The following is a 27,312-nucleotide window of genomic DNA, read 5'->3' on the forward strand; positions in this document are numbered from 1 at the left end:
GCTGTTAAAGTGCTGCACTCAATATGCCAACAAATTTGGAACACTCAACATAGGCCACAAGACTGGAAAAGGTCAGTTTACATTCCAGTTCCAAAGAAGGCCAATGCCAAAGAGTGTTCAAACTGCCGTACAATTGCGCTCATTTCACATGCCAGCAAGGTGATGCTCAAAATCCTACAAGCTAGGCTTCAGCAGTATGCGAACCGAGAACTACTGGAAGTACAAGCTGGGTTCCGAAGAGGCAGAGGAACTAGAGATCAAATCACCAACATTCGCTGGATCATGGAGAAAGCAAGAGAATTCCAGAAAAACGTCTATTTCTGCTTCATTGACTACGCTAAAGCCTTTGTGTGGATCACAACAAACTGTAACAAATTCTTAAAGAGATGGGAGTACCAGACCACCTTACCTGTCTCCTGAGAAACCTGTATGAGGGTCAACAGGCAACAGGAAGAACCAGACATGGAACAACCGATTGGTTCAAAATTGGGAAAGGAGTACGACAAGGCTGCATATTGTCGCCCTGCTTATTTAACAGAGTACATCATGAGAAACATCGGGTTGGATGAATCACAGGTCGGAATTAAGATTGCCGGGAGAATTATCAGCAACCTCAGATACGCAGACGATACCACCCTAATGGCAGAAAGCAAAGAGGATCTCAAGAGCCTCTTGTTGAGGGTGAAAGAGGAGAGTGCAAAACCTGGTTTGAAACTCAACATTAAAAAAACGAAGATCATGGCATCTGGCCCCATCACTTCCTGGCATATAGAAGGGGAAGAAATGGAAGCAGTGACAGATTTTATTTTCTTGGGCTCCAAGATCACCACAGACGGTGACTGTAGCCATGAAATTAAAAGACACTTGCTCCTTGGGAGGAAAGCTATGGCACACCTAGACAGCATAGTAAGAAGCAGAGACATCACCTTGCCGACAAAGGTTCGTATAATCAGAGCTATGGTTTTCCCAGTAATAACGTAAGGCTGTGAGAGCTGGACTATAAGGAAGGCTGAGCGCCGAAGAATTGATGCTTTCGAACTGTGGTGCTGGAGAAGACTCTTATGAATCCCCTGGACTGCAAGGAGGTCAAATCAGTCAATCCTAAAGGAAATCAACCCTGACTGCTCATTGGAAGGACAGATACTGAAGCTCAAATATTTTGGCCACCTAATGCGAAGAGAAAACTCCCTGGAAAAGACCCTGATGCTGGGAAAGACTGAAGGCAAAAGGAGAAGGGGACGGCAGAGGATGAGATGGCTGGATAGCATCACCGATGCAATGAATATGGACTTGAGCACGCTCCGGGAGACAGCGCAGGACAGGAAGGCCTGGCGTGCTATGGTCCATGGGGTCACGAAGAGTCGGACAGGACTGAACAAGGAATCAAACCAGGAAATCTCTAAGCAGCCAAAATTTCCCATTTTCTTCAACCCCAGGAAACTATGGTCACCAGCTTTGGAACAAGCCAGGAGAGTAAGCCAGCTTCAAACTATGGTTTATTTTTGAGAAATAGCTCTCTATAGCCTCTGCAGTGTAGTTAGTTAACACTTCAAGAGAGAGAGAGAGGTAGATAGATTCATCAGGAGAAATGTGCCCAGTCATGAATTGTAAAATCAAAAAGTTAAAAATGAATGTTTTTAAAATACCCTTTGGTCTTTCTGCTCTCCCGTATACTTGGTGGCTTAATTAGGTAGATACAGTGTTATATGTGTATTTCTAATTAAGCCACCCCAGCTGCCCAGAAGAGCAGAAAGGGACCAAAGAATGATGTTGTTGAATGAATTTTCAGCATTTTAATTTTGGAGTTCATGACAAAGCAGATTTCCTCAAGGAAGCCAGAACTTCTGCTGACAGGCCTTGCTGTGGCAATGTGCAAGGCTCCAAAACCAACTATAAAAAGAGTGGAGTTGCATCAAGAGCTTGCAGCAGCATCACCTATTTATTTGAGAGGTTTCCTCCTCCCAGGAATGTTTGCACACACAACACAGGAGATATGTTCCTGGGTGACGTTCTTACCCTTCTGAGAGTAAACGGGTTCAGCTTGGCCTTAAAACGACACGGCAGACTGGAATGTCCTCATTCCGTACATATCAGGGTTCTTGTCTCTCTTCTGAGAGTGGCACAGGAGGGAGAAATCAGGGATTTGGGTCACTCCAGAGTGAAACTGTGTACCATAAGCCGCTCCCTCTCAGTCCCAGCTTGCAACATCGGTACAACATCAGACTACACTGCAGGGCAGTTATGAGCTATGCTTTCTCTCAACTCAGCCTGCAACATGGAGATATTAAACTAGGTAATCTTAGACCCTAATGATTGGAGGGGGCGGGGTGTTGTGAAGCATACAACTAAGATTTCTATTACCTTCACACACACACACACACACACACCACCATTCCATGCTTTACAACTGCTTCTACATTTCTTAGAGCAAAAAATGTTTTAAAAACATTTTAATTTTTTTTAATACAAAACTTGAGCATGTGCAGTTTTACATTTTAAACTTCTTAAATCACAGCATCGTCATGACTATAGGAATAAAATGGAGTTTGCATCTGCTGGATAAGCACCATTTTGTTATAGAAAAGGATAATATATTTTAAAAGTTTAAAAAGAATGGAATGAGCATCTGTCGCCATGTACGTGCCTGGTTGGCTACCCCTGACAATGTTTTTAAAAAAAAAATAAGAGGAAAGGATGTTTCAGTGACAGGCATCACCTGCAGAGCAATGGCAGCTCAGGTGTTACTAGGGAGTAAATCCCATAGCATGCACTGGGATTTATTTTTGAGTGGACACAGAGCAGAATTATGTGCCTTCTAATGAGATTCCCTGTTGCATCTCTGCATGAATCCATGTGTTAGGTTTGCCTCTGTCTGATTAGGAAACAGGGACTCAGGCCTAAGCAGGGGTTGTGCTCCTCTGAGCATGGGCAATTTTGACACTTAGGTGTTCTGGGTGTGGGCTATTTTAGTCAGAATAAGGCATGCTTCCAATCTTAATTCAGAGAAAGGGCAGAGAGTGTGCCTTCGCTATCAGTAGAAGTTTGGCTGCATACCTCTAGCATCTTATCAAGGAACATATCACTAAGTGAGGGTATGCAGGAATAGAAACGGGTAACCAAAATCATCAGAGAGGTTGCAGCAGCTTTCCTACAAGGAATAGTTAAGAGCTTAGGTCTTCTTTGTTGAGAACGAAAACTTACAGTCTATTCAGAAGTAAGCCCCACTGAGTTCACTGGGACTTACTCTCAGCTAAGAGTGTGTATAGGGTCACAGCCTGGGCTGCAGTCCTAAAGTCACTTACAAGGGAGGCAATCCCATGGAGTACACTGGGACTTATTTCTGAGTAAGAGGGGATGCGATAGAGTGGCATTCCCTCACCTGGTGCTCTCCAGATGTGTTCGACTACATACATCTGGATGTAGCATCCTTCATCTTCCTGCCAGCAGGGCTCACTGGGGGATGCTGGGAGTTGTAGTCCAACACATCTGGAGGCACCAGGTTAGGGAAGGTATATATAATTATGCATCCTTTTGAGAAATAGATAAGTCATCTCTCTCTCTCTCTCTCTCTCTCTCTTAATAGGAAAATTATTATGAATGGTTTGGTACTAGACTGAAGACAGACAAAAGAAAATACTTCTTCACACAATGTGTCATCAGCGCAGAGAACTCATTGCCACTAGACAGGATGATGGTTATGGGCTTTGATGGCTTTCAAAGGGTGTTTGAGAAATTCATGGAGAGGGAGGAGAGGTCTGTTACTCATGATGTTCACGAAATGAAACCTCCCAATTCAGATGCAGTCTACCTCCCTGAATACCGCTTGCTGGGGAGCAACTGCAGGAGAGCTCTGTGGCCTTCATGCCCTGCTTGTGGGATTCCCAGAGGCATCTTGCTGGCCACTGTTGGGAGAAAGGATGCTAGAGGGGCTGGGAAAAGACCCTGGTCTTTTTCAGCAGGGCTCTTATATTTAGAAAGACTTTATTCCGCTCCACAAATAATGCTTCTTTAAACAGCTCATTTTTGCACTCAATCCATAGCCCATTTACTGCAGAGTCAATCCCACAGAACTGAGTGGGGCTTACTTCCGGCGTGCTGTAATGTTGCATCTCTTCCCTAGACACAAATGCATTCGAAAGGCTTGAAACACCTGACAACTCCAAGGCAGATTTATGAATGAGGAATAATACACCCACACCTTGCTCCGCCTTTGGGATTTAGCTATTGGTTGGGAGGTAGGCTCGGCCAATCCCGTTCCACCTAGGCAGAAGGAGGAAAATAAAGCTGTTGTATTTTTTATTTTTTGCCTTGTCAGTGATACAATTGCTTAGGTTCATATGAAGCCGGTGTCTCTCTCTGGCACAGGTAGTTCAACTCATGAGATCCTCTTGGAGCTTTGGTGAAACCCCCAAGCCAGTCTCAGCAGAAAAGAGAAGCCAAGCCTTCCATCCGAGGATTTGAGAAGACACAACAAGGGGCTAGATCTCAAGGAAATCAGATGCTCTTTCTGTTGTCATTCTACTGGGATCTCTAACCAAGACCTACAAGACTCCTGCTAAGCTAGCTGAAACCACCTCGACCATGTCGTTAAAATGTTTTCCACCATGGCACTATGTGTAGGAGGTTGCTCACCCCAGACCACCTCCAAATCACTGGTTTTGTCACAAAATATTTGCCGGTTCACACTTTGAAGACACATGGTCGCTCTTGCCCACCTGGGAGCTGGGGGAATTCTTCTGGCACGTGGCTTGGACTGTTATGGGTCAATGGGACCAACTCATCCGTGGTACTCCTTGCTTTTCCCTGATGCTCTTTCTACTCACCGTATCTGCTGCGGGGCACAGAGACACAGCGCTACAAGAAAGCAAGTCTTCGTGGCCAGCGGGCGGCAGGCAGATCCGGAGCTACCATCACCTACAGGGTGACGTGCGCTGGAGGAGGCTGTATTCCTCAAATCATTTCTTCTTACACATTGGCGACGATGGCAAAGTAAAAGGGACGCACCAGAGGGAGAATCTGAACAGTAAGTCTTACTGGTATTTCATGTTTTGCAGTGGTCGGGTACCACACCAGAAACTCCTAGGTTGTTGTTGTGGTTGAAACTGGAAATAAGCTTCTAGCCCTCATTGTTGCAGAGGTAGAACAGAATACATTGGTACCAGCATCACAAGAAGTGAGCGTTAGGACAAAAAGGCCTGAGAACTAGTAACCTATAGGATGGCAAGCTTTGACTGGTAGACTAAGGCTGCACTCCTATACCCACTTACCTGGGAGTAAGCCCCATTGAACTCAATGGGACTTACTTCGGAGTGGACCAGCATAGGACTGGCACTGTAAATCAGTGAAACTTTCGTAGATTTTAATGAACAGGGTAGTTGTGTAAGACCTGGGAGATCTGCCAAATTTGTGGACTAGTTGTGACTGATTACTCAAGGGTGAATAAATGTGGTCTGTGTGACCTCAGAGATCCTCTTGTCATTCTTACTGCTTTTCATGTTTCAGGGCTGGTTCTGTGGTTAAGCAGATACGCACAGAGCAGTGCTCACCTGCTGCTCTTTGCTGTACAGGTTATGGTTTATGCTTGTGTTCAGATTCCACCAGATTCCTGGCCCGTTGTGGTCAGTCACAACCTGCTCAACCCCTTGGGCATAAAACCAGTAGTTTGCATACTGCACCGCTTCATAGCGTTCTGCTTCTGCCAGCAATAAATGCACGAGGAGGAGGATTGGACTCCCTGGCAAAATTGGATATCATCTGCCATGTCTCAGCATGAATTTGTGTCTATTTTTAGACTGTAGGCCCCTTGGGGCAGGGACCTGGCCGCTCATTCTTTCTGAAATGCCGTATACATGGATAACAAAGAGTCTTGTGGCACCTTAGAGCCTATGTAAACAGTTGTGAACAACAGCATGTGTGGGCAGCTTCCACGGGTTGGGAGGCTTCATTGGTCATCCCTCGGAACCCCCACCCCTGCTGAAATTGCTGCTGATTTTGCTGCTGGGAAACCTATGCCTTGTTTTGCAAGCAGAACTGTGCTCCCGGGAGGCTTCCGGGGGCCCGATGCTTCTTGCAGGCAAGACACATACGCCCTGCATACCTTGTTTGCGTGCAACATTGCCACTGTTTTGTTTTGTTTTTGCTGCCATAGCAAATTTGACAGTGGCAGCAGGCTGCAAAAGTGGTCATGGGGGCCACATGTGGCCAGCAGATCACACGTTGCCCGCCCCTGGTCTAGAGTTTACTTCACATAACCACGGGTGCGGGTGGTAAAGGAAATAAAATTTGAAATGTAAAACTTGGGAGTGAAATGGCAATACAAACCATTCAGCTACAGCTTGGACGAATGCAAAATAAGCAGAGTGACCCTCCACAACAGCAGCAGTAGATGATAATGCAATCAACAAACCAATGCTGAGTAAATTCACACCTAAGGTGGGGCAAGAAACCATTGTCTCTATTCAGATCCAAATGAATAGATCTTTATTTATTTTATTTATTTATTAAATTTAGTAATCGCCCATCTGGCTGGCCACCCAGCCACTCTGGGCGATGTACAACAATAAAAACAGTTCATACAATAAAATTCAACATTAAAAACATCACATTTCTAAAATTACCCTAGCCCACCCCAAATGCCTGCCTGAACAACCTTGTTTTTAATGCATGGCAGAAGCTCATTAAAGCGGGGGCATGGCGGAGTTCCCTAGGGAGGGAGTTCCACAGAGTGGGGGCCGCCACAGAGAAGGCCCTCTCCCTCCCTTGTCCTCACCAGCCTAGCTGTCCTGGCTGATGGGACAGAGAGAAGGCCACCCAAGGCTGATCTTGTTGAGCGGCCTGTCTGGTGTGGCTGGAGGCGCTCCTTGAGATAGATCTGAACTTCTCAGTCAACTGTAATTCAGCCGTTTCACATTGGAGCCTCCCTTTGAAATTCCTTTGTTCAAGGAAGGCCATCTTAATGTCAGCAAAAGAGTGTGCTGGGAAACTGAAAATTTGTTCTCCTGGTGGCAGCTGAAAATTGCTGTTCTTGTTGTTGCTCCATTTGCATTAGGAGTGGCCTCTTTGTCCTATGTAGAACGCAGCAGGGTGTTGCTGGCAGATGACGGCATATGAAAGGGTACAATGGATAATAAACAACCAAAGTTTTGCAAACAACAACTTTGTTCCCCTTCCCTGTGTCCATTTCTAGATTGCCTCCCTTGGGGCTGGATAATAAACAACCAAAGTTTTGCAAACAACAACTTTGTTCCCCTTCCCTGTGTTCATTTCTAGATTGCCTCCCTTGGGGCATGGACCAGTCTATGTTAACAGGGGCCCAAGGGTGGCTAGGTATCCTGCTTTGCAGAGGATATCCTCTGCTTGAAGAACTGCCCAGTTTAAAGACGAAGAACCCTAAGAAGGGAGAGCAAGGGCAGGGGGGCACCTTGGAGTTCCCCCTCCACTGGTAGCATTGCCTGGGCAGCAGCAGATTGAACAACCAGCACACAGCTCACCTGGTCACAGTCTTCCTACTATTTAATTTATGTATTTATTTATTAGATTTATTAATCGCCCATCTGGCTGGTCACCTCACCAGACTAGGGTGAGGCATGCTGCATTTCTATTTAAATTACAGCAATTATTTCCAAATGTGCATCTATGCATATACATTCACAGATGCAAAGCGGCATCTTCTTATTGTCAAATTTTTGGGGTGATGCATTTCCTCTTTACTGGCGATGCATAAAAGACCAGTTCCTTTATTTAGGATGTGGGGGATTCCAGCTTTTGTCCATCCAGAAATTCAGCAGCCCAGAGAGCTCAGAGTTAGGGGGCATTCTTTTCCACATTAGCAGAGCACATCTGGGCAGCCCGCAACTCAAGGGCTGTATGAGGCTCTTGGCTGACTTCCCTGAGGCCTGCACAACCCTTCTCCCCAGCTGATTGGCACTGTGCATTTGTGTGAGTGAGGCAAAGACTGTGTGTGTGTGTTCGTGCGCATATGGGGGTGAGAGAGGGGAAGGGTAACTGAAGTCTTGACCCACTGTGGTGCTTGCGGGGGGGGGGGGGGAAAGCTCAGCCAGCCCTGTAATAGAGGGTGGTGACTGGTCCTGCGATCACACCCTGTCCTCGATCACGAAGATACAGGCAGGGAAGCAAAATGGAAGCACAAAGGAAAAAATGAAACAGCCATGGCTGTTTTGGTAAAACATGATCTGTGACTGTGCTGGCTGGGAACTATGGGAATTGCAGTCCAACACAGATGTTGGACCACATCTGGAGGGCATCAGGTTGGGGAAGACTGCTCTAGGGCATTGTGGGAAATTTAAAGGGTAGACTCAGTGCTGGTCAGAGCACTGCCCATGTAGCAGGATAGGTCCGCCAGGGCCCACTGACAGAAGAAGACGTTGCACAATCCTTTCAAGCCTAGAGCCCGTCCTGCACAACTGCACTATGTCAGCAACACTTCGACCGTCACACAGATGGTGCTGAAGCGTTCATGTGCGGATATTACATGGTTGGTTTGGCAGGCATGTTGACTGGGGAGTCGATTCAGGGCAGGGAAAAGGGAGTGCTAATTCACAGAACCGCTTAGTGAGCCTGTGGAACCCACCGCTCTGGCTTAACATCTTAGACCAGTTGTCCCCAACTTGGCTCCTTCCAGATGTCTTGGACTGCAGTTCCCATAACTCCCAGCCAGCATGGCCAACGGCCTGGGCACTATGGGCCCTGCAGTCCAACACAACTGGAGAGCAGCAGGTTGTAGAAGGCTGTTCTAACCTCTAATGGACCTTGACTGGTATGGGCCACACATGATTCAATGTCTCCCCCACCTACCACTCCACCCTCTCTTTCAGGCATCATGGAGATCCGCTCTGTGCACACAGGCACCGTGGCGATCCGCTCCATCCACAGCAGCTTCTACTTGGCAATGAACAGAAAGGGGAAGGTCTACGGAACGGTAATCTTGCAACGCCATTCCTTTCATTAGGAAGAGAAGGAGGGCGGGGAGGGGAGGGGAGAGGAGAGAAGAGGTGAGGCGAGAGGACTCTGAAAAAGCACTCTCTGCATAGGCTCATTTTTCTCAGCCTGATTGCAAGAGTCCTGCAGAGACTTGCCACTATGTTCTGGAAAGCTGATTTTGGATAAATGTGAGGAGAAACACCCTAAAGTCAAGAGCTGTTTGATGGTGGCACAGGCTGACCGGGGACGCGGTGGGTTCTCCTTCACTGGAGGTATTTAAGCAGAGGGTGAATGTATTTTATTTTTATTTATTTTATTTGTCCTCATCTGTCAGGGATGCTGTATTTGCAAGATTCCTGCATCTAGTCCAACTAGATGACCCCCAGAGTCCCTTCTGACTTTAACATTCTATGGAATCAATGTGTGAAATTGAGATCTCTTTGCCCTTTCCTTCACCTTTATGTTCCCCAGCCACCACATCATCCATCCCGCCCCAAGGCTCTGTATAAGGTTTTCTTACACCTACTTTTCTAGTTTGTCCTTTATTTCCCACATCCTCCTTAGAGTTTGCTTCCAGGATAAGGATGAGCGGATTTCCCCCATTCCAATCCTTGATTGTCTCTGTTTTGCTCTTCTCTGTGTCCCACTCCTCCTTAATTCTGGTTTTACTTGGAGAGCATTTAAAATTAATCCCAGAACCATGTGCAGGCTGCCGCAGCTTTACGTTCCCACAGTTCATTTGCGTCTTCCCTCTCACTCTGTGTCTGTACAGTGCACATGCACGCAGAGAACTGCAAATAAGCAATCTTGATGTGACTGTATGTACGATTGCGTGAAGGTTCATTATACGCTGCTTTGCTGAAGCACAGACGAGCTTCTGAAGATCCGTAACATGCCACCCACAAAAGAACCTTCCTGCAATCATGTGTGGGGTCACATCAAGATTGAAGAAAGCAGTGCCAAAAAGCAGTGTTAAGGACTAGGTTGGGGAAGACAATTGAATGGAAGGAACTGAAGGCAAGGTACGTGGGCACAGCAGCGCTCCATGCAAAACGCAGAAAGAAACCCTGAAGAATTCCTGAAGGCAGCAGTTTCACCAGTGAATTTGGAACCCCGAATCTGGGGAGACATCCAGGTGAGAGGAAGCATCCTTACATGCCCACACTAGTTCCACTAGTCTGAATGCATCTCTTCAGTTTCACCACAGACGACACTGTTTTTATCACAAATATTTTTCTTCTCCATACAGCACCTAGCACAGCGGTACTGAACTTCTTTCAGGTCAAAGACTGCATTCTATTTCAGAGACACTCTTGAGAGCCACATTCCAGCACTGAGCAGGGCCGAAACACCAAAAATGCCAGCCTATCATCACTGAACACTCTTACAGCTGGGGATGTCGTGAGCGCAGTTTGGGGTTCGGGAATTCGTCGAGCAACCCCCGCCCATGACCCCCGAACTGCGCCCACTGAGATGCTGTCCTTGTTCGCCCTCCGCTCATGCCTGCTCGTGCTCCAAAGTACTCACCGCAAACCCGTTCGGTGAGCGCCGGCATTTTCGCGCCTTTGCTTTCTAGGAAAAACAGGGAGTTAAAAAAATGCGCATCTTCAAATATGCGCAGTTTGGAACTGAGAAAGCTAAATAAGCGCAATATTAGAGATATATTGTGCTTATTTAGCTTTCCCAGCTCCAAACTGCGCATAATTGAATATGCGCATTTTTTTAACTTCCTGTTTTTCCTAGAAAGCAAAGGCGCGAAAATGCCGGCGCTCACCGAACGGGTTTGCAATGAGTGCTGGGGAATTCACCGAACTCATGGGTGGCTCGAGCGCAGGTTCCGGGGGGGGGGGGCGGGGGAAGCGAGCAGGGACGCTGCTTCGGTGAGTGCATGGAGAACCAAACTAGGGTGAGTTCTTACATCCCTACTTATAGCCAGCCACTAAGCCTTAGGAGAGGCATTTCGCCCTTTCAGAATGGGGAAGAAACTGCACAAAAACTGAGAAACCACCCAACGATAGGCGGTCGGGGGAGAGGGAGGCGTAGCCGTCTAGGGATCTGCAGCAGCCTAGATTGGGACCCTAAGGGGGCCGCGAGCACCACAGGGCCAACCACCCAGCCAGATATAATCTCCCACCTTCTCTCCAAGGAACTCAAGATAACGTTTATGGGCTTTCCACATTCTGTCCCCACAATAATGGAGGTAGGTTACAACGGAGAACTAGCGAAAGGCCCCAAGTTCCCTGTTGCAGTTTGTGCCTCGGCAAGAGTTCAAATGTAGAATGTATTTCATCGACTGATTTATAGGCCACCCTTCCGAGCAAGGGTGCAGTGTGTCATTTAAAACAACAAATACAATAAGAACTCCATATAAAACATTACTAGCACAGGAGCAGAAGCGATAAAAAGAATCGATCAAATCCAGAACAGGCAATGCTAGAATCCGTTACAAAATATGCTGGGCATCTTGGGCTGATAAAAATGTATTTGTCTGGACACCAGAAAGGTACCAAAGTTGGCACCAGGTGAGTTTCTCCAGGGTGGCATTCCATATCTAAGATGCCAAGATTAAAAGAGCTCTCACCACCACCACCACCACACACACACACACACACACACACACACACACACACCCCACCTGCCTAATCTCAAATGGCCAGGAGAAGAACTCCAGTGATGAACAAAAGGGCCAAGCAGGCTGATACAGAAAACAAAACTTGTTCCTCGAGGTGCCCTGTACCCTCCTTCTAAGCAAGGAAGGAGAGCTGTTCAGCAGTCACAGGGTCCGCTGGGCTGGAGGGAAGCCCTCCAGAAGGAAGCTAGACAAAGAGCAGGTCTCCAGAGGCTGTTGCATCAGCAGCTTCCAGGCAGCAGCGGAGGGTTAAAGCAAGCCCAGCTGCTCCATCTTTCCTGGAATACTTGTGTGGCCCTGATCCTGACCGTACATATGGCTCCACCTCCCAAGTAGAGATCTGACACGGGATGCCAAGAAGGCAGCAGCCGGCCATGAGGACTGAGCTTAGGTTTGGGCTAGCTGCCATCTCCATTCTCGAAGGCCCAGTTGTAATTCTGGAGACGGCAGAATGGATGTGAATGTGAGGGTGTGATAGAGAATCCAGTTGGAGTCTCCAGTCTGCTGATTTCCATCTGGGAGTATTGGTATTGACTTGGGGAATGGACTCAGGCGTTTCCTCCACGTGCCTTTGTTGTTGTTCAGTCGTGTCCGACTCGTGACCCCATGGACCATAGCACGCCAGGCCTTCCTGTCCTGCGCTCTCTCCCGGAGCGTGCTGAAGTCCATATTCATTGCATCGGTGATGCTATCTAGGTATCTCATCCTCTGCCGTCCCCTTCTCCTTTTGCCCTCAGTCTTTCCCAGCATCAGGGTCTTTTCCAGAGAGTTTTCTCTTCGCATTAGGTGGCCAAAATATTTCAGCTTCAGCTTCAGTATCTGTCCTTCCAGTGAGCAGTCAGGGTTGATTTCCTTTAGGATGGACTGATTTGACCTCCTTGCAGTCCAGGGCACTCGTAAGAGTCTTCTCCAGCACCACAGTTCGAAAGCATCAGTTCTTCGGCGCTCAGCCTTCCTTCTAGCTCAGCTCTCACAGCCATACGTTACGTGCCTGGTCTCCCCCTAATCCTGCTCTGTGGTGGGGCTGATTATGGTGACCTCTTCCACCAAAGAGCTCTCGTCTGACCCTTTGCCTCTCCGACTCTGTACCTCTGGTTTACGAACCCCATTATTAAAGCCGCTTCCGTCTCTTTCTCCCCCGCTGCCTACAGAAACTGTACAGCCCTAACTGCAAATTCAAGGAGCGCATCGAAGAGAACGGCTACAACACCTACGCCGCCTTCCATTGGCACCATGAAGGCCGCCCCATGTTCCTCTCCCTCAATGGGAAGGGCGTTCCACGGCAGGGCACCAAGACACGACGGCAACACCTTTCCACCCATTTCCTGCCCATGCTGATCTCCTGACGGAGGGATTGCGTCCCTCCCTGGACTATTTTATGATACAGATGTTATATTATATTATATATTTATAAACTTTGGGGGTATTTATTATTTTTGTAAAAAAAACTCAAGGAAAAGTGTGCTAGATTTCAAAGGAATAAAGACAATCTTTTTTTAAAAAAAAGTATTAATGCTTCATGCTTCACGTTCCAGATAAGCTTAGCCATTCACGCCTTCTTGAGTTGACCATCTACTGCCCCAGTACACCTGCAGAGAACTTTCTTGGCCCCCACTGAGATGCCCAGCCCTTCCACAATTTTTCTTTCTGGTAGCTGGGCTCACTTCGAAGCAAAGTGAGAGCCTCCAGCAGCTGCCAACTTCATTTCCACAGAGACCACACGTGGACTTAGAGGCGTTCTTACGAAATAAAGATGGTGGACGACCGCGGGCTAACAGTTCCCTCTGCAGCGTGTCCAGCCAAGGAGAAAAAGAAGGGGGAGAAAAGAAAGGGACTCTTGTCACTTGGTCTGGTAAGCTGGAGGGTGGGGTGGGGTGGGGTGGGGCTTAAGAGAGCAGAAGCAGCTGGGGAGAGTATAGGTGGTGTAGGAATGGCAGCCGGGATAAGGAGAACAGCAGGAAGCCAGCGGGGCTGAGAGTAAGGATGCTGGAGAATTCCGCTGTGGACTCAAATGAGGCTGGATTCTGAAGAATCCGACCTCCAGAATCCAGCTGGATTCTGCAAACAGCTGCCATTTCGGTCAAAGTCAGTGCTTTACAGCCGCAAATGGCGTACAATACACCATTTATGGATGCCTTGTTCCTGCAATACAAATGCCCCTCTACAGGACCCCCCCACAACCAGATGGTGGGGGTTTTGTACATCCCTAGCTGAGAGAGCCAGGTAGGCGCACCCTGGGGCATGCGTGATGGATACATGGGGTGCTTGCCTGTTTGTGTTGAGGCTCAGACCTCTGGTACTCGTCCTTTGTGACTAGCCACGCCGGTAGCAAAACGTTCGCTTCCCAGAAGGCAAACTGGTGAGACTAAAAGAAAAGCAACTTCCCAAAGTACCAAAGCCAAAGGCAGAGGTGGGCTCTGAGCGCCAAAAAACAAAACCGCTCCTTTGAACCCATCTTAAAAATGGGACTGGAGGGCAACTTGTTACCTTGCAGCATGCCAAACGTTTTTTTTGAAGAATCTGAATAAAATAGAAATCCGGGACGGGACTGGCAGGCCCCAAGGGGGCTGTTTGGGGGCACCATGCTGGAGAGAGAGCCCAGCAAGGAAACAAACCCCAAGAAGCATTTAAGACAAATACATTGGGGGCCTAGCTTTTTTATGTGGGTCACAAATATATCCAATCAGGAACAATTTGTACTAGATAGCCACAGTGACCTGAAAGGTTAGTGAAGGACTGACTCAATGACTCATTTCCCTTTGTTGCCCCAATTTCTCCACCTATAATAAGCAACGTTGTTAGGGTTCCCCTTATGACCTGGACCCCCTGAGCAACTCCTTAACGATCTCTTGCCTCCTTAGGAGTCCCACCTTCCTTCTTTCCAACTTCCCCTTCCCAATAATGTGGGGTTTAGCCCGTAGACATGTGGTAACTGACACTCTAGACACAGGGTTCAACCACAACAGTTTAGCTAGTAGATTTAAAGCAAACAAATTACAACTAAAGGTATTTAAACAATAGAGCTGAGTGATACAAAAGCCTTAAGGGAAAATAATAGTTGCAAAATGCAATTCCTCTACCCTAGATGTCCTTAGACTTTTCTAGACTGCTTCTTCCTGCTCCCTCTTCACGCTCTGGTCTCACTTCAGGCTCTGGCGGTCTCTCTGCTCTTACTGGCTCTCTCATTCTCTTGATATACCCTCCTCCCCCCAAACCAAAAGTACTGCTTCAAACCTGAAAAAATTAAACTTAACTGGGGAAATGAAACTGAAACTTAACCGGGCAAATGAAACTACTCCTCTCAGGGACACCCCCTCCCAACAGAAAACTCCAGGCCTCTAAGCCTGACCCTTTTCCCCACTGCCTCTGTAGGCCTCCAACCTTTACAAACGATAATGTTTGTGTGGCCCACTTTGGGAGACCTATATAATAATCCTGCCTCCTACCACACCTAGAACACGTTCAGATTGTTCTTTCCAGGTCTTCCCATGCATTATATTGGCAACCCTTATGCCAGCCCTATAAGGTAGGCCAGCATTAGAATACAGGCATATTCCCTCACCTTATTGAAATGTAACTGCCAGGATGTGGGATACTACAACGTCAGCAGCAGCATCTAATGTAAATATTTAGCTTGATTTGGTTGTTCTTAAATGGATGTTGTGATGTATGTTTTTATTACATAATTTTATTACAAAAGGCCTTGACTGTTCCATTCTGGAATTGAAAGGTGGGATGTAAATGTAATCAAATATAAATTTCGTAGACGAAAACAGAGATGTGTTTGTTGCACGTCTGTGGTCACACATATCAAAGATCACTGCCACAGCCCCACACAAAATATCAGTGCCTAATAATATGCTGTCACAATGCAAAGTACACCTCAGCACTTGCAGTAATTGCAGGATGCACACGGCAGGTGTTCATGCATTTAGAGACAAGCAGTGCGCATCCCTGCTCAGGGATGCATAGCGCAATCCTATATGCATCTGCTCCAAAATATGTTGCATTGCATTCAATGGGACTTGCTCCCAGGTTAAGTATGTAAGAACGTAAGAACCTAAGAAGAGCCCTGCTGAATCAGACCAAGGGTCCATCTAGTCCAGCATTCTGTTCACACAGTGGCCAACCAGCTGCCCACGGGAGACCCACAAACAGGGCATGAGTGCAGCAGCACCCTCCTGCCCATGTTCCCCAGCAACTGGTGTACATAGGCTCACTGCCTCTGATACTGGAGGCAGGACACAGCCATCAGGACTAATAGCCACTCATAGCCTTCTCCTCCATGAATCTGTCCAACCCCCTTCTAAAGCCATCCAAGTTGGTGGCCATCACTACTTCCTGTGGTAGCGAGTTCCATAGTTCAGCTCTATGCTGTGTGACGAAGTCCCTCCTTTGATCTGTCCTGAATCTCCCACCCACCAGCTTCATGGGGAGACCAGATTGGGTTCTAGTATTTAGAGGTGGGATGAAAGGCTCCCTATCCACATTCTCCACACCAGGCACAATTTTGTACACCTCTATCATGTCCCCTCCTTTTCCCCAAGCTAAACAGTCCCAGCTGTTGTAACCTTCCCTTGTAGGGGAGATTCTCCAGCCCCTTGGTCATCTGAGTTGCCCTTTTCTGCGCTTTTTCCAGCTCTACAATATCCTTTTTCAGGTGTGGTGACCAGAACTGCACACAGTATTCCAAGGGTGGTCACACCATAGACTTGTATAAAGGCAGTATGATATAGGCAGTTTTATTCTCAGTTCCAAATCCTGTGCAGGATTGCAGCCTTAATGTCTAGAAACCCCAGCCAGGGGGCTGGGCTTGGAAGGAAGACAGTTCTAGGGGTTTGCACAAACATTTAAAAATCCTAGATAGGGCCTGGCCCAACCAAGGCTGAGCCATGAGGGAACTGTGCACTATTATCATTAGCGTTATTATAATAAAATTACTGACATTATGCCTGGCGTGTGTGCATGCATAAGCACACCCATTCTAGGTCATGTCACCTGTGGTACAGGCAGTGCATAAGTTAAATGCCCATTAGGAAGACAGGAAGCTGCATTTATACCAGGTCACGGTTGTTGTTTTTTGTCCATCTAGCCCAGTATTGTCTATTTCTGGCTGGGGGTGATGGGAGTTGTAGTGCAAAACCTCTAGAGGATGCCAGGTTGGGGAAGCCTGGTCTAATGGGCAGAAGCTCTCCAGGAGCTCAGCCAGAAAGAGATGTTGCTACTACGCTACTTCATCCTTTAAGAGAAACTACCTGGAGATACCTGGGATGCACTTGGCGCCTTGGGTAAGCTGTAGGCCCTTAAGGTAGGCAGGGGAGGTCTGCTGCCCTTTCACGCATGCGTGGGGAGTGGTCAGTGCCAGACGAGAGCTGGGGCCATCTGGGTTCGAATCCCCACTCGGCCATGAAGCTCCCTGGACGACTTGGGGCCAGTCACAGTCTTTCAGCCTAGCTGACTTCAGCAGGTTGCTGTGAAGACAGAAGGAAGGTAGGTGTAGGGTGTGTGTGTGTGTGGGGGGGGACCATGTACAGTGCCCTGAGTTGAAGGAAGCATGGGATAGGAAAATAAATAACAACAACAACAACAACGAGAAGGGGTGGTTGTCCCTCCCATTTAATTCTATGGGAGATGCTAACAGGGCTTCATTTGGGATGCCACTGAGGTCGAGGTTAACCCCGTCTCTGGGGAGCCTGGCGAAGTTCAGTTTCCCCCCCTCATTCAATGCCCTCCTCCCAGATTTCAACCTGTTTCCCTCCATAAAACTCCAGAGAGACCACGACAAACCAGTAGCCCTGACCCATTCATCTGTATAGCTGCCCTCTGTTCCATCTCTTAGCATGATGCAAGACCAGGGGTGGGGAACCTCTGGCCTAATCCAGCCCACAGAGGTTCTCAATCCAGCCCACAAGACGTTGTGCACCTATTCTCCTCTCCAAGCCCACCCCTGCCCTGGAGGCTACTGGGGGTTGGGCAGGAGGCAGGGAGGGGGTTCCCCTTGTTAGATGCGCCTGATCTCGTCTGATCTTGAAAGCTAAGCAGGGTCAGCCCTGATTCGTACTTGGATGGGAGGCCGCCTGGGAATCAGGCTTCCTGCATGGAGCAGGGGGTTGGACTCATGGTCTTGGGGGCCCCTTCCAACCCTGTGGTTCTATGATGTCAAGCAAAGGGCCGGATGTGCCCGATCTCGTGAGCTAAGCAGGGTCAGCCCTGGTTAGTGCTTGGATGGGAGATCGCCTGGGAATCAGGCTTCCTGCATGGAGCAGGGGGTTGGACTCATGGTCTTGGAGGCCCCTTCCAACCCTGTGATTCTATGATGTCAAGCAAAGGGCCAGATGTGCCCGATCTCGTGAGCTAAGCAGGGTCAGCCCTGGTTCATACTTGGATGGGAGACCGCCTGGGAATCAGGCTTCCTGCATGGAGCAGGGGGTTGGACTCCATGGTCTTGGAGGCCCCTTCCAACCCTGTGGTTCTATGATCTATGATCTGTAACTGGAGATAGCAAAGGGATCCCCCTGCACGCTGCTGCACTGCTCCCCCTTCCAAGGGAATCCTTGTGCTATTTCTGACAACCTGTATCCCCCAGAACTTGGAGAGGAAGTAAGGCAAGGAGAGTTCCAGAAACATCCCCACTTAAAATCTTAAACGTCCTTATAAAATGACCCCTTGTCCTGCCATAACCCTGGCTACTGAAACCAAACCAAACTGGCATCAGCACCTGGGAATAGGTATTAAAACAAAATTAGAGCCTTTAAAATAACTTTAGAATATATATTATCTTTTTCTCCAACAAAGTGGTACTTACTCCCACTTACACGCTCAAAGAATTATTTTTTAAAATCAGGGTTAGCAAATGGTTTTTGTTGTCGTCGTCACTCTAACGTATCAGGAATGTAGAAGCGGTTCTAAAGCATGGAATGATGTGTGTGTGGGGACATGGCAAAGAGGTATGTTGTGTGTTTCACAACTGAAGTAATACATGTGGCCATCTAAAGCACACACACGCGCGCGCGCATAAGACCATTAAGTCCAGGGTTTAAGATTATCTAGCTGCACCTCTGAAGCTTTATCTCAATTCCAGAGGATGTTCATGCAGAGATTTTGGTTAACCACCTCACTGCTCCATGCCCTAGCATAGGGGTGCCTATGGGTCACTGGGCACATTTGGAATTTTGAGTGTCATGGGCGGTCTCACAAAATGGCTGCCATGGTGGGACTGGTTAGTCACAAATCACTCACTTCCCAGAAGGCAAACTGGTGAGACCAAAAGGTTTATTTATTTCATCTCTATACCGTCCAATATCTGAAGCTCTCTGGGCGGTTCACAAAAATTAAAACCACAAAGCACAGCATAAAACAACAACAAATATGAACGCTTAATAGAACGAATGGTACAACCAGAATAAAACTTAGGAGCAATGCAGAGATTTGAGACCTAAAAGACATCTTCTGGAATTGGGGTAAGGCTTCAGAGGTGCAGCTAACAAAAGACATGTCTGCAAGAACCTAAGCACAAGGCAGAGGTGGAGTCTTTGCTCCAAAACGCAAAACCAGTCTTTCGAAACTCAGATAAAGATGGGGTGGAGCACAACACTTTGCTTTGCAGCAGGCCAGCCTCCCAGTTAAAAAAAAATAATTTAAAAAACATCTTAAGAAAGAGAAATGCTTATGCCCATGGACACCACACTGGAAACCCCAGGGTATTCGACCATCTTTGAACATTCCAGCACCCACCTTATGTACCACATATTAGTGCAGGATGATGGCTACTTTTCCAGCATTTTTAAGGCTTTAAACATCTCTGCGTCTGGTCCCACTGGGGATCTACTGCAAAGTGGACCTCTGATCTAAACACCAGAGGCCCCCAACAAGGTTTTGACTAGCAGTCTACGTCTATTACATAGGAAGCAGCACGCAGGGTGTCCCCTCTCTTCGCCTGCACGAGAGATCCTTGCCAAACAGATTTGGAAGAGGAGTCACATTCCTCCTGATAACATGTGTGCAGAGACTAACCTTCTGGCACTATTCCCGCTGCGTTCCCTTCTCCCACCCACTCTCATAATTTAGCCATGACGCGATACCACTCCACTTGCCGTCCGGAAGACTCCCGTTTGCAAACATGGCATCACGTCTTCCAAATGCTCCCTGCTATCCATCCACAGCCCTCAAGAGAAAACGAAGAGCGTGAGGGAAGAGGGATTTCTTGAAATGTACAGACACGAACCTCCGGAAGAAAGGCTCAGCCAAACACAGAGCTGTTAAGGGGGCTTCTGAAAGTCTCCGGGGTCAAAATTCCTCCCCTAGGCTTTGCAGCTCCAAATGCTTTCTTTCCAATGTGGAATAAATGTGTCAGGAACCCTCTGTCGTGTCGTTACTTCCAAATTTTGGAAGGAGCAATATGCTTTGCTGCCCTCTCTCCGAAGAACACAAGAAGAGCTGTGCTGGGTCAGACCAAAGGCCTATTTAGTCCAGTGTTCTTTCTCCAGCATGGCCAAACCGATGTTTCTGGGAAATCCACAAACAGGACACGTTACATACATGTCCTGTTTGTGGATTTCCCAGAAGCAACTCCTCACTCCCGCTTGTGTTCCCTTGCAAATGGTATTGGGAGGCATATGGCCTCTGATACTGGAGGTAGCATGTAGCCCTCAGGACTAGTAGCCATTGATCCACTTTATCCTCCATGAATTCATCTGATCCCCTTTTAAAGCCATCTGAATTGGCGGCCATCAAGTCCCAGTTTAACAGTGCGCCGTGTGAAGAAGCCCTTCCTGTTGTCTCTCCCGAATTCCTTCCTCCTCCTCTATGAATCGAAAACACACTGCAAAAAAGCAATGCTGATGCAATGTGTGACCTTATCAAGATTCTTTTTGTGCAGTGTTTTATCGCTCACCCGTGCGCTAGTGCACACTGGTAAAACACTGTGCGTGCGCGTGAGCACATAACCAATTTTGATATGATTGCCCGTACAGTTGGATTAAGATTCTTTGGATGCTTCAGTAAACCACCACCCAAGAAGAGTAAAACTGATCGATGAAGTCATACGTATACTTGGTGGGGCGGTGCTTCATCAACAAATCAGTTATGTGGTGGTGGGAGATACAAATAAACTGAAGGGAGCTGGAAGCTGCGCCAATCTGTGCATGCTTTGGGATACATTTTAGAATTTCTCTTCTAGTTGAATCAGAACTCTGGAGGAGTGTAAGAATGCAGGGCAGAGTGAATCCATGACACAAGGAACAGAACAAGTGAAATCCTCTCATCTGTAAAAGCTACTCAACACCTCCACCCTGTAATGCCCCGCTATTCCATATTCCGTTCTGGCAGAGGCTTTGAAGGTAAAGATTCCCCCTTCACAGGGGAACCGGTTATAGCAGCATTTATAGCTCATCTTTCCTACAAGGTGCACAAGATGGTGTAATGCCCCCCCCCCCATCCTCACAAGAAACCTGAGCTCAGTGGGGCTCAGGTTCCACCTCTGTGGAGAACTCAGGTTCTGAGACAAGCCACTTTTCTTTTAGTCTCCCTAGTTTCCCTTCTGGGAAATGAGTGCTTTGTGACCAGCCAGGAATAGAGAAACAGTTGCAAACCATGAAATGCTGGGGTGGGTGGACAGAAACATTATTTGTGTGCTTCACAAGTGAAGCAATATAATATGGCTGTCTAAAGAGTGTTGCTGGTGTAACACCATTAGGTCCAGAGTCTAAAATCCCCTTCCTGCACAACGGATCCCCCCACCCCACAGAGCCCATGAAGTGGCCATCTGTAACGTAGAGATAATGCTTACCTGCCTTATTGGAGAAATGTGCACACTGCCCTTCAATAAGATTTCCAGGCAGCTTAGAAAATGTCAAGACACAATAAAAATCCTTACACACAAGCTTACTGTGCATGGATGACTATAGAATCATAGAATAGTAGGGCTGGAAGGGGCCTATAAGAGCACTGAGTCCAACCCCCTGCTCAGTGCAGGAATCCAAGTCAGAGCATCCCTGACAGGTGGCTGTCCAGCCTCGTCTTGAAGGCCTCCAGTGTGGGAGAGCCCACCAAATCCCTAGGGAATCGGTTCCAGTGTTGCATTGCTCTAACCGTCAGGAAGTTTTTCCTGATGTTCAGCCGGAATCTGGCTTCCTGTCACTTGAGCCCATGATTCCGTGCCCTGCACTCTGGGAGGATAGAGAAGAGATCTTGGCCTTCCTCTCTGTGACAACCTTCCAACTACTTGAACAGCGCTATCCTATCTCCCCTCAGTCTTCTCTCCTCAAGGCTAAACATGCCCAGTTCTTTCCATCTCTCCTCACAGGGCTTTGTTTCCAGTCCCCTGATCATCTTTGTTGCCCTCCTCTGAACCCGCTCCAGTTTGTCTGCATCCTTCTTAAAAGTGTGGTGCCCAGAACTGGACACAGTACTCCAGATGAGGCCTAACCAGTGCTGAATAGAGGGGAATGAGTACTTCTCAGGATTTGGAGGCTATACTTCTATTAATGCCGCCCCAAATTGCATTTGCCCTTTTGCAGCCACATCACATTGTTGGCTCATGTTCCGCTTGTGATCTACAACAATTCCAAGATCCTTCTTGCTTGCAGTGTTGTTGAGCCACGTATCCCCCATCTTGTAACTGTGCATTTGGTTCCTTTTTCCTAGGTGCAGAACTTGGCATTTATCCCTATTAAACATCATTCTGATGTTTTCTGCCCAGCGCTCCAGTCTATCCAGATCACTTTGAATTTCTGTCTTCCAAGGTATTAGCTATCCTGCCCAATTTTGTGTCATCTGCAAATGTGATCAGCATTCCCTGCACCTCCTCCTCCAAGTCATTCATAAAAAATGTTGAAGAGCACTGGGCCCAGGACTGAGCCCTGTGGTACCTCGCTCATAACCTCTCCCCTATTTGAGAAGATCCCATTGATAAGCATGAGGCTAGAATTAATCTGGCCTCCTGCTTACAAATGGGCTATTAAGGGCACAATCCTATGCATGTTTAAACAGAGAAAAGGCCAACAACTCCCAGCATTCCCTAGCCAGTTGGGGAATGCTGGGAGTTGTTGGGCTTTTCTCTGTCTAAACATGCATAGGATTGCACCCTAAGATTGTTTTATTCTAGTGGGCATTTTTAGGCAGAGGCTGCCCTGATGGGGGCTTTTTTTTAGTTTGAACTTAAGACCAAAGACCTACCTAGCCCAGTGTCCTGTTCCCCACAGCAGCCAGCCTGATGCCCAGGGGAAGCCCACAAGCAGGACAGATGTGCAACTGGGCTTCCTTCTGCTGTTGTTCCTCACTGCCCGTGATACTGTAGGTAGGTGTCCGTCCGTCCATGCCATACCACCAAAGCCAACCTTGACAGCTGGCTCCTGACATGCTTTTAAGGAGAACCCAGGCGTGTGAACCTTGGGATTATTTTGTTTTAAAAACACATTAATGTTAATGTGTCCATGTGGCTGAAGCCTGTCATAACATCTTCAGGTGGCATCCTAACCAGCACATAGCTTTGCAGTCAAAGCAGTCTGAAGTCACAGGAAATTAGAGGGCTGAGGGAGAGTTATGGGGCAGGCACCACTGATGGGAATGGAGTGGACAAAACTCTCCCTTGGGGGGCTATAGGGGTGTACCATGGCAGGGGCCATGACTAGGGGTGCCAGCAGGCATGGCTTCACTCAGGGTGCACACAATGTATCCAGCTGCATCTGTTTGCTTGAAGGTTTCACTGTATCAAACTAACGGCTCTTCCAGGCTGTGGGAAGCTAATCCGTTCGCTACTGAATAAATAAAATATAATCTACATAAAGTGCTTTTGAATGCATTCCGTTTCGGACCCACATTTTGCACTTGGTGCTGCCTGAAAAAGGACCAACTGGATACAGATGCAAAAGGCACCTTCCAAATGCAATCTTGGGGCAGGTCAAAAACGTGGATGTTGAAATGGGTCAGAAAGTCGTTGTTTTTAATTGAAGCAAGTCAAGGGGGGGGGTGTTACAAGGCTGGGGCTGTTTAAGCAATCCCAGTGACTCAGTTGCGTTGACATCTGCAATCTTAAAAACCACCACCACCACACACAGGCATTAAGGGAACAGGGCATACATACAGCCCGACTGTTCAAGACACCATTCCTGCAGCCTCTCCTGCTGCCCACAGCACAGGACTGGAAGATCGACCGCCCCCGTGCATTGTCCACTGACTCCACAGATCCTTGCCTTCCTGGCTACATTGCATCTAGAACTAGGCTCACCCCGCTGTTTGAGCAACGCAAGAAATGTTATTTAAGACTTTAAAAATTCCTTTTTAAAAACCAGGACACTGGCATGCAAAATACTGCCGTCCAGAAGCCTATTTATGTGGGTTCAAAAGAGTAGGTTATGTGTTTTGGAGCTCAGCTCCTGCCTCTCTGCCTTGTAGTTAAGTTCTTGGGCAAATTACTTTTATTTTTGTCTTACCAGCTGCCTTCTGGGAAGTGACCAGCCAAGCCCACCGCGACAGGCACATTTTTGAATGGGCACCCCCACTCCACCCCATGGCACTCTCCCAGAATTCTAAATGTGCCCACCAACCCAAAGAAGTTGGGGCATCGCTGCTCTGGAGGAGAGAGTCTGGAAGACATCACTGAATGCCAAAAACACCGCCCGTGGTCTGCCTAATTATATTATGCCTTTCTTTGGAAATTCATATGAGTGGATGTTTGGTGCCACCTCCTGGTTTGAGGGCAACTAACACAAGCGTGTCAAGAACATTTCTTAGAAATATATACACTCTTACCATGCCAGTAAACATTTCAGGCCTGAAGGAGGGATTTGGGATGAGTGGAAGAGAAATGCTTTGTATCTGAACAGTTATAATACCTTCAATAAAGTCCATTCTTTTTAAAAACAAGGCACACATAAGAACGTCCCATCCCCATCGCTCCTGGCTTGCTTTGCTCCTCTGCGAACTCAACATTACACGCTCCATCCAGACGCCCACCACCCTCTTGCTGCTTGTACCAGGCTCCGTCCTTTCCTGGGCCACTGTAGCACCTTCCCCTGGTATATTTAAAAGCCTCTTTCAAACAGACCCCCGCCTCCCCCCGCCCAACCCCTCCCTGGGGAGTCTGTATTTCTTAATTGTCTGCCTGCAGACAGGGGCGTCGAGTCTTAGTTTGGTGAGTGGCAGAGCATGCTATTGCTAATGTCTCTAGAAACGATTTCTGTCCCATGGAAGGAATTGATGACCCTCCAGATGCTGTTGGGACTCCAAATCCTGCCAGCCCTAACCAGCATGGCAAGGCGTGATGGGAACTGTAATGCAACATCTGGGGGGGGTCACTGGTTCCCCCAATCTGCGCTGCAATCATGCTGCAGGTGTAATCATGCCTGGCGGACCCCTGCCTCCTCCTGAGCCACTGAATGGGCACACGCAGGAGAGGACCCAGAGAGCAGGAAGGAAGAACCTCCAGCCCAGGGTGCAAATCCAGGAGGGGTCCCCATGTGGCCCCTGCCCCTTCCCCACCCCCTTTCTTTCCCCAGCCATCAACTGTTTGGTAGTTTCCTAACCTTTGTGCATTTTCCCCCCCCATTCTAAAAGGCTGAAATGCCTCTCCGAAGGCTTTGTTATGGGCAGTGACAGCACTAAGCTACAACATGCTGGCATTTTCAGCCCTGCCCCTTTTGCCTTTGGCTCCGCCCACCACTGGAATGTGGCCCCCGGGAGCTTCTCCAAAATGGAATTTGGCCCTCCTGCTATACAGAAACAGGTATGCACAGGCATCTGAAGAACCTGTGCATTTCAGCATTAAGGGGCGCTGTGACCAAACTTCTCCTCTTCCACCCTCACTCAAATTTGCCAGCTGGATTGAACTGCGGTAGAAAAAAATATATGGGCTGGTACAGAAGGAGCAAAGAGCATTTCGTGGATATGGGGTGGGGAGGCTCTGTCCCACAAGTTAAGATTTATGAAATAAAGATTGGAGGATATGCGTGTGTGCTTGGTTCTGAGCTCTGCATGGCGACCTGGACCAGGTTGCAGGTTCCAAGCAGCCTCTCCCTTCAGCGGGCCCCTTGCTGCCAAGTAAGACGTCTATAAAATAAAAGCCCAGATTTGTAAAATAGCTTCCCAACTGTGTACATGGCTTTGAATGCCTTAATCTGATTTCTGGAAGGGAGATTCAGATTTTGGATTCTAACTTTAGAGAAGTAAAACAACCCGGATCAAGGAAGGGCTGCAAACAGAACTGGATTGGTCTGCGGTCACAACAAACCTTAGTACATCAAACAAGAGACACAGCGGTCCAAGACCTTTTTACTGAGATGACAACAGTGATGCTCTAGGCATGGAGGCCTCCACCTGCAGACAGCAAGCTCCAAGCCATTCCATTCCATGTTTTCCTTGGCTTCTCCCAGCAGCACAAACCCAAATGCAGCACAGGGTTGAGCTGAAATGTCCATTTATTTAACAGCAGTAATAATTTAAAGTTAGAAAAACCCCGGTCTTGGTGTCAAATTGCCAAAAAAGGGCAGTATTAAACAGAAGAGAAAAAACCCGAAAAGAAACTCAACAGGGTCATGAAATGGTGTCCAGTTGTTTGGGTCACATCTCATCCCCGTCCCCCCCATTTTTTCAGTGGCAGCTACCTAAAAATCTTCATTAACCCCTCGCAATGTAGAAAATCTGCAGGGGAGGGGGGAGGGAAAGAGGATATCTGTTACATTTCCATGTTCAAGGCTTAGAAACATCAAAGGTTGAAAGAACTCAGGGAGGGAGGCAGGGAAAAAATGGTCAAAATTAAAAAAAAAATACAAAAAAGAAGTTTTGAATGCCCCTTTGGAATTCTGACCTCTCAGTTCAGTGCTTTTCATGTTCCAATCCCTGCCGCTTTTTGCAGTGCTGTTTGGCTGGTTTTAAGGGTCCAAACAGCAGCATGCATTTTAAAAAGAATGGGTCTGTCTCACCCCCACCCTTAAGAGAATGGGATATTGTAACACCAAACACTTTGGGAGGTGGAAGAAGAGAAAGGGTCTTGGTGTTCTTATGGCTCAGGGGAAAAGTATGAGAGGTTCCCATTCTCGCCCCTTTGCTCTGTTCTGGAGACACCTCCCCCACACACTTTTTCCCCTGGTGGTGGTGGCAGCAGGGAGAAGTGAGAAAGGGCTATGACATTAGAAAAGAACAGGAGAGGGGCAACATTTTTTGTTCGCTTTTAAAGATTCACGAGTTGTTTGCAGAGTTTTCATTACTTGGTGAACTTGAGGAGGAGGAGGAGGAGGATGACGACGACGACGACGCAAAATTCATCGCTGAGAGTCCCGGCGGGTTTGTGGCTGTGTTCTGTCCGCTTAAACTTTTCCGACACACGGGGCAGGTATCGTGCTTTGGAGGAAAAACACACACAGGCACAAGAAAGATGTCAGAAATAAAGGTCAACATTCTGCGCGCGCACAACCACTAGGCCTCGAATGGGCTCCCTTCCGTCTCTCCAAAGCCCTCCTAGAGGCAGTGGGGTGGGGGCAGGTGTGGCACATTATTTGCTCACATAGGGCTCATTACTGGTGGCCCCTAATCTGTATCACCAGAGGAAATCTTGAATGGGCTTTCAAAGACTACAAGATTCTAGGTGAGAAAGTGCAGGAAGCAGGGTCACAACTGGTGCTTTCGTAGCTCATTCCTGTCGATGGTCAGGACAATGATGCGCTAGGAATTGGGCATTTCAGCCAAACATGAGGAGGAGCTTTCTAACAGTTTGAGCTGCTCAACATAAATCAGGACCCCAGCTGCTC

At 47.8% G+C, this 27,312-nt stretch overlaps 2 protein-coding genes across 7 annotated transcripts in view; one reads left to right on the forward strand and one right to left on the reverse strand.

Moving 5' to 3' along the window:
• The first annotated feature begins 4,316 nt into the window (after positions 1 to 4,316).
• On the forward strand, positions 4,317 to 13,067 carry LOC146333633 (fibroblast growth factor 22-like). The gene is made up of 3 exons (XM_084825804.1): positions 4,317 to 5,023; positions 8,835 to 8,938; positions 12,721 to 13,067. The coding sequence occupies exons 1-3, from the start codon at positions 4,759 to 4,761 to the stop codon at positions 12,913 to 12,915; spliced, it is 564 nt and encodes a 187-aa protein (XP_084681930.1). The 5' UTR covers positions 4,317 to 4,758; the 3' UTR covers positions 12,916 to 13,067.
• The window catches only part of LOC146333634 (E3 ubiquitin-protein ligase RNF126-like), a 42,908-nt gene continuing 21,668 nt past the window's right edge, over positions 6,073 to 27,312 (reverse strand). For 4 of the 6 annotated variants that reach the window (XR_014786482.1, XM_084825801.1, XM_084825802.1 and 1 more), the window contains one exon: positions 6,073 to 26,905. Coding sequence is in view for 1 of the 6 variants with exons in the window: in XM_084825801.1 (XP_084681927.1) it covers positions 26,744 to 26,905 (162 nt within the window). In the remaining 5 variants the exon portion in view is untranslated. The remainder of the gene's footprint in view (positions 26,906 to 27,312) is intronic. The other 2 variants (XR_014786480.1, XR_014786481.1) reach the window with 2 other exon arrangements.

This window comes from Heloderma suspectum, chromosome Z (assembly GCF_057233095.1).
Source record: "Heloderma suspectum isolate Gila_16-S chromosome Z, 16-S_ref, whole genome shotgun sequence".
Classification (NCBI taxonomy): Eukaryota; Metazoa; Chordata; class Lepidosauria; order Squamata; family Helodermatidae; genus Heloderma; species Heloderma suspectum.